Source organism: Camelus ferus, chromosome 22 (genome assembly GCF_009834535.1).
Source record: "Camelus ferus isolate YT-003-E chromosome 22, BCGSAC_Cfer_1.0, whole genome shotgun sequence".
Taxonomy (NCBI): Eukaryota; Metazoa; Chordata; class Mammalia; order Artiodactyla; family Camelidae; genus Camelus; species Camelus ferus.
Window position 1 is genome coordinate 26394322 of NC_045717.1, and position 6370 is coordinate 26400691.

The following is a 6370-nucleotide window of genomic DNA, read 5'->3' on the forward strand; positions in this document are numbered from 1 at the left end:
GGTGGAGAATATTGTGATCAGCTAGTTACTGGTGCCAGGAAGAGGCAAAAAACAAGTGTTTGTGGAGGCTGTTTGGGGGCCAGCCCGGTGTGGGCTGTGCTGGGGACAGGGGGCCAGTGAGGCGACCTCCCTGATGGGGGTGAAGGATCAGCTGGTGTGGGGACCCTGGGTGGGTGGGGGGATCTGCTCGCTTGTTGGGGCAGGTGGGAGTGAACTGGGGGGGAAGGGGTGGTTAGGGAGGAGTCTGGTCTTTACCCTGAGAGCAGTGGGGAGCCATAGGAGAGGTTAGAGAGAGGGAAGAGAGCCAAGTTTTCCTCCCAAAAGCTGTCAGGCAGCCCGGGGTGGAGTGTGGCCAGGGAACCTGGAAGGACACTGCTGCATAGACGCAGCTTGACCCTTGACCCCAGGCAGGGGACAGAGGTGAGGGCGGGACCAGCTCTGCCCTGAGGCCCCATGCGGGTGGGGGTGAGTGATGGAGAGGGGCTGGCTCCCCGGGTCTAGCCTGGGAACCTGGGTGAGGGGTGCTCGCAGAGCCGGGGCTGCAGGATGAAGCCCCGCGACCACTGTGGTCGTGCGGACAGGTCTGTGGTGGGGGTGGTGGGCAGGGCTGTGACCCCTTGGGTTTTGCATGTGCCACACCTTGGCCCCCTGCTGATACTGGGGTCTGTTCTCTGGCTGCTCGCCGTGGAGGAATCGTCCCCACACAGGGTCCGCTGACCTCCGTAAGGCCAGGCGTGTCTGCGGGCCTCTCGGGCTCTCTTGCAGCTGGTCTGCTTTCAGCAGAAGCTTCCGTAGACAGTGTGGGAGCCAACGCGCATGGCCGTGTGCTAATAAAACTTTATTTGTAAAAGCAGGCAGGGGCCAGACTCCGTCCAAGGGCTGCGGTTTGGACCAGGCCACTTGGTGGAGCCCAGGCCAGGCCAGGCCAGGCCAGGCCAGCCCAGGAGGGGACCCGCTGGGGCTGGGGCTCGTCCAGCTGTGCCGCCTTGTCATCGTCCCTGCTGCAGCCCGGGTGGTGGGACTGAAGCGGGGCCCCCAGCCCTCTGTTCCATCCATCTCCCGCCTCTGCTCCAGGCAGCCGGCTGGATCTGAGCAGAGGTGGCCTTTCCAGGTGTGCACGCCCCCCTCCACTGCACCTCTGGTATTTTATAAAGAAAGCAAAAGTTTACACTCCGACAGCAATGTCTTACCCTATTAGTACGTTTTAATTACAGTGTGAACAAGGGTTGTGTTACGAATATTCGTGATTGGGGTATTAAAATGCATGATTAGTCATGGGGGGGTTAATAACTATTAATGAGAGTGGTGGGGGAGGGGCTTCCTCTGCTTTGGTTGTTTCTAGGAGGGAGGAGGCTGGGGCTGGGTGAGGGGGTTTTTCCAGAAAGGGCAGAGCAGGGCTCAGTTGCCTCTGCCAGAAGCTTGTGGGGCCCTCATGGGGCGGGGGGTCCCTGGGTGTTGGACCCCAGAGCACCTCTCACCCTGGCCAGGCCCTGGGCAGGCAGGGAGGGCTGTGGGCGTCAAGATGGGGCCTGGCCGTGGTCTTGGACCTGACTCAGGGGTCCTGGTGCTCCAGGGGCATGTGGTGGTTGCCATGGGGGGGGGGGCGCAGAGGGGGTTGGGTCCCTCTGTGTGTGGGGGTGGGGGGTGAGGGGACTGCTCCAGAAGAAGAGGGGTGACAAGCTCGTGCATGTAGAGGGACACTGAGGCTCCCGGTGCTGGCACTTAGCCCAGCGTCACCCCCCTCACCAGCTGCTCTTTTCCCGAGCCCACGTGGGGCCCAAGACCATGGGGTGCAGACAGCCCAAAACTGGCAACAAATGCCCGATGGAGTCTTAAGAGACCACGGGAACTCCCCATTGGGCCCCCCCACCCCCCAGGGCAGCCCCCAGCCCCGCATCGTAATCACGCTGGAAATTTTCTATTAGAAAACAAAATCTAAACAAGATATGTGAATATTTATCAGATGGGGATGTTAATATGCACAATTATGCAAATTAGACAGCAATTAAACAGCAGTTCTCCAGGAGGATGATTAACACAAAGGCACCAAAATAGAAGGATGCAATTTGAGACAAGTTCCTGGTACAAATGGGGGAGCGCAGGGTGAAGGATTCTGGGATGTCCACCGTGTAGGGTCAGAGGGCAGGCGGGGCGTTTGTCCCCCTCCCCCCATCTCCCACCCTGCCTGGCTTGGGGAGCTTTGAGTCGGACGTGGACACGCCAGTCCTTCGGAGTAGGTGTGTTCATAACCCCATTTGCAGGGGAGGGAAACTGAGGCACAGGGAGGTAGAGGCCCAGGGCTGCTCCCTTTCTGCCTTTCCAGGCCCGTGCGCTGCGGCCCCTGGTGGGCAGTGTCAGAGCCCCCCACCCAGGAAGGGTGCGACCCCCTATGGCCTGCTGGGTGGGGAGATCCAAGCCCTGGGCGAGTGTTCAGGGAGATAAGGGCTCCACCCTGCCCGCCCTCCATCCAGGGTCCTGGTCCCCACCACGCTTAACCCTGCCACACCTCTGGCCTCCCGGCCGCTAGACGGGTGGGGCGCCTATCTTGCGGGGGATTGGATTCCACCTTTGGGGCGCAGGCCTGTGCCTGGCGGGTAGTCAGTGGCAGCTGCCGCTGTTACTTCAACAGAGGGGTGGCCCTGCCTCTGGAATTGGCAGCCATGCGAAGGGGGAGGCTCCTCATCCCTCATCCCTTCCCCTGATGCCTCCTGAGCAGGACCCAGAAGCCCCCAGACACCCCCGCCCGGGCCCACGGCGGAGAGACGAGTGCCAGGGAGGGCTTGGTCCAGAGTGGGGTGGGGGCCGGGGCCTCACTGGGCAGGAGGCGTTTGGCAGCAGCAGTAGCTGGTGGAGTTGTTCCTGAGCTTCGTGCCAGTGTGTGGCCATGGGCAGAGCCAGGGTGGGGTGAGGCCGGGCAGCCCCCGGGCCGGGCTGGGTGCAGGTGATGGGACTGGAGCCCATGTGGAGCGGGCAGGGGCGAGGGTGGCCCTAACTCTCCCTTCCTGCCCTGCAGGTCTCGAGGACCGGCCTGGGTCGGGCTCGTGGGGCACTGGCGAGCAGAACAGTTCCTCCTTCGACCCCAACCGGGTGAGGATCCCCTGGGGCCGGGGACCCTGGGTTTCCCTCCCCAAGCCCGTTTCGCCAGCTGTAAGTGGGGATGCCCCAGCACCCCTCACCCCGACCCGTCTCTCCACAGACCTACAGCGAAGGCGGGCACTTCAGTGAGTCCCATGGTGGCCTCTCTCCATCCACTTTCTTGGGACCCGGGCTCGGAGGTGAGTGCACACCCCGCGCCCCTCCCTCATGTGGTCCTGGAGCGCTGTCAGCACACCGAAGTGCCGGGACTCCCAGGCGGGTCACACACAGGAGAGGACACGGGTGGACACAACCTGGAGCCCCGGGTCAGTGGGGACCGGCCAGGTGCCTGCTGGAAAGTGGACTCGGGAGTCCTGATGACTTGGGGTGGTGGTCAGGGCCTGGTTTCTGAGGCCAGCCTGCCCACTCTCCTTGGGGCCCCAGAAGCCTGACTGTGAGTTAGGACTGGGACCTGGACAAGGCCCATCCCCTCTCGAGCCCTGGTTTCTCCACCTGTGGGGACAGGGATCTCCCAGAACCTCCTGCATAGGTGGTAGTGAGGACTCACCCAGCTCACCAGGCCCGGAGGCCCCCCTTCAACCCCGCCGAAGACATGCAGACTGAGGCTCAGTGGGAAGGGACCAGGCTCTGTCCTGGACTGCCAGGCCCTGGATGGTTGACTGTGTTCCTGCCCTTCTGCCCACGCCCCCCAGCCCCAGCCCCCATCCCTGTTCTGATTGCGAAGCTGGTGTCTCCGGGGGGTCGGGGGGCTGGGGGGGCTGCTGTGCACTGAGGGCGCTTTAGTTCCCTGCCCCGGTGGCCCTGAGACGTGAGGTCCTTCCATGTGAAGCTGGCCCACCTGAGCCTGTCATTACTGGTTCACAGGCTAAGGTGCGTCGCAGGGTGGGCGGCTGCTGGGGGAGACATGTGGACCACAGGTCTCTGGGTGGGACCGACCAGTGGGAAAGCTGGGCTGGGGGGCTGGGGGCCCAGCCTTTGTGGGCTAGACAGGTGAGGGTGGCCGGAGAGCAATCCTGTGAAGTCGGGAGTAGGGTGGCAGCACAGGCACCCGCTGAGTCCGACAGGCCTCTGTGCCCATCTCCCAGGCCACGAGGTGGCCTGGGGTGGCCTCTGCACCTGTAGTGACGCTGGCTCCCCAGCGGCTGTTCCTTCCTCCCGCCTCTTCCGGGCACGGGCAGTTCCCACGGCTGGGCCTGGTCAGCCCAGCCCAGCCCAGGGCCCAGCTGTGTCCTACACCCGCCACCTGCCCCTGTGGCCGAGAAGCTCCGAGAGGGCAGCCTGCTAGTGGGGAGGCAGGTTCGGTCTCGATCGGCTTCCCTGGGCCCCGGCTTTCTCACCACGGGTCGGGGTTGGTGTGGCCAGGGTGGGACAGCGGGTGGTGAGCGCCAGGGACCCTGAGGGCAGCGTCGCCTGTTCCCGTGGGGCCCCCAGCCTGGCCTGGCTCCTCGACGAGACCTGGTGGTTCTGCTCCTCAGTGCTTATCCTTATTTCACTCTCACACCCTGATGCACGAGCCCAAGTGCATGGGTTAGGGACCTGCTGTAGACCCACTGGGTCCCTTCCTAGAACTTCTGATTTCTCTTCTTGCTCCCCATCCTTCCTTTTAGGAAGCCTGTATTTGGTGCCTGCTGTTTGCAGGGTCTGAACCACAGCAGCCCCAGCCTGCAGGGAGAGTTACTTTCCTGGGAGGGTCCCAGAGCCCTGGCTGGGCCAGCCAGCTTTGCTCCCCACGCTCACCCTGGGAGGACGGGAGCATTGGTGTCATCCCTGTGCATTCACTGGAACGGGACGAATCCTCTCTGGCCTCTAGGTCTTCGTTTATTCATCATCCCAAGTGGTGGGCCCAGTGTCACCTGCCCAGACGGGTCATGGGAGCTTGAGTTGGTGGGCACAGCCTGTGGGGCATCCAGCGTGTTGGGAGGAGCACGGCCCCTCTTCCTGCCCTGCCAAACGGCATTTGCTCCAGGAGCCTAGTTGAAAGTGTCCTTTTAAAATAAAGGGGAAATATCCCCCCCGACACCCCCCCCCCCCCCAGTGTGAGTAAATCAAATTAGTCAAGCATTTTAATTCCCTGCTAACAGCAAGGCTGCTTAAAGTCCACCCTCGGTCAAGATTGGTGCTCAACTTAAACCAGAAACAGACTTAAATGGCTCAGGTACTGGTTGATCCAGAGAGCTGCTTCAGGCAAGGCTGGATCCAGGTGTTTGTGTAGCTGTAGGTATTTGTCCATTCGTGTCACCCAAAGCCTGGACCTTGCCCGCCCACACGGAGAAGGGGCCCCTTCACACTGAGTCGCTTGGATCAGTGTCCCCAGGGACATCACATGTTCATTCATGGCCTGACCCTGGCCGGGAGTTTGGTTAGGAGCCCAGGGCCTGGGCACTGAACCTTGCAGATGCCAGGGACCCCGGCCTGTCCCCCGGGAGCCCAGCACCCTGGGGCGTTGACTCTTCACGACCTTGACCAGAGGAACCTGAGGCTTGAGAAGGGAGAGGGAGCCAAGTGAGTGCAGTCCCGCCTCTGGGCGGGACGTGTGGGGCTGTGGTGGGCCTGCAGAATGCTCTGCAGGTCACTTGCAGACAGCGTCCGGCTAGACCCCCACTTGTCCCTCCGCCTGTTGCAAGGCCAACGGGGAGACCCACGTCCCAACACAGTTCTGGTTCTAGCGCTGTGCACAGTGGCGTGCCTGCTGTATTCAGACACGTGCTGGGCGCTAGGTCGGATCCAGGTGACCCTCCTTCCTTTCTTCCAGGCAAGGGTGGTGAGAGGGGTGCGTACACCCCCTTCGCAAGAGACGCGGGTGTTGGCGGCCTGACTCAGGTGAGGCCACTCAGCGGGTGGAGGGCGGGGGTCCCATCAGCACCCATTCTTCAAACCAGGGGCAGTGCAGGGGGTAGGGCCTTGGGGAGCCCCAGTGGGGGCCACGGTCACCGCGTAGCCCCTCACCCCCACCTTTTGTTCCCACCTACTTTTAGTTTTAAACAAATCCGTCCCAATCGCCTCCTGATCTGTGGAAGGTTCCTGGGCCGAGCCGAGTGCTGGTCACTCTCCAGCTGCAGCTAAAACAGGCCCAGGCCCTGGGCCAGGCTGGCCGGCTGGCTGTGGACGGGGTCGGGGGGGGGACACCGGGGAGGCCGTGGCCCCTGCCCCACGGCTCCCCTGCCTGGGGTCCAGCCTGTGGGCCCCAGTGCACAGCTAAAGGGGCTCCAGGAGACACCTGCCCACCCCGGAGTGGCAGACAGGAAACCAGGCCATCCCCGTGGCCCGGAGGCCC

The 6370-nt window shown here is 62.9% G+C and overlaps 2 protein-coding genes across 2 annotated transcripts in view; one reads left to right on the forward strand and one right to left on the reverse strand.

The window, feature by feature from the left end:
- TCF3 (transcription factor 3) overlaps positions 1 to 6370 on the forward strand; it is a 34041-nt gene that overhangs the window by 14141 nt on the left and 13530 nt on the right. Inside the window, 3 exon segments of the mRNA XM_032466080.1 lie at positions 3014 to 3087; positions 3197 to 3275; positions 5849 to 5916. Coding sequence (XP_032321971.1) covers positions 3014 to 3087; positions 3197 to 3275; positions 5849 to 5916 — 221 coding nt within the window.
- LOC116659075 lies at positions 243 to 4975 on the reverse strand. The gene is made up of 2 exons (XM_032466084.1): positions 4834 to 4975; positions 243 to 1138 (listed from the first exon to the last, which is right to left on the reverse strand). The coding sequence occupies exons 1-2, from the start codon at positions 4869 to 4871 to the stop codon at positions 328 to 330; spliced, it is 849 nt and encodes a 282-aa protein (XP_032321975.1). The 5' UTR covers positions 4872 to 4975; the 3' UTR covers positions 243 to 327.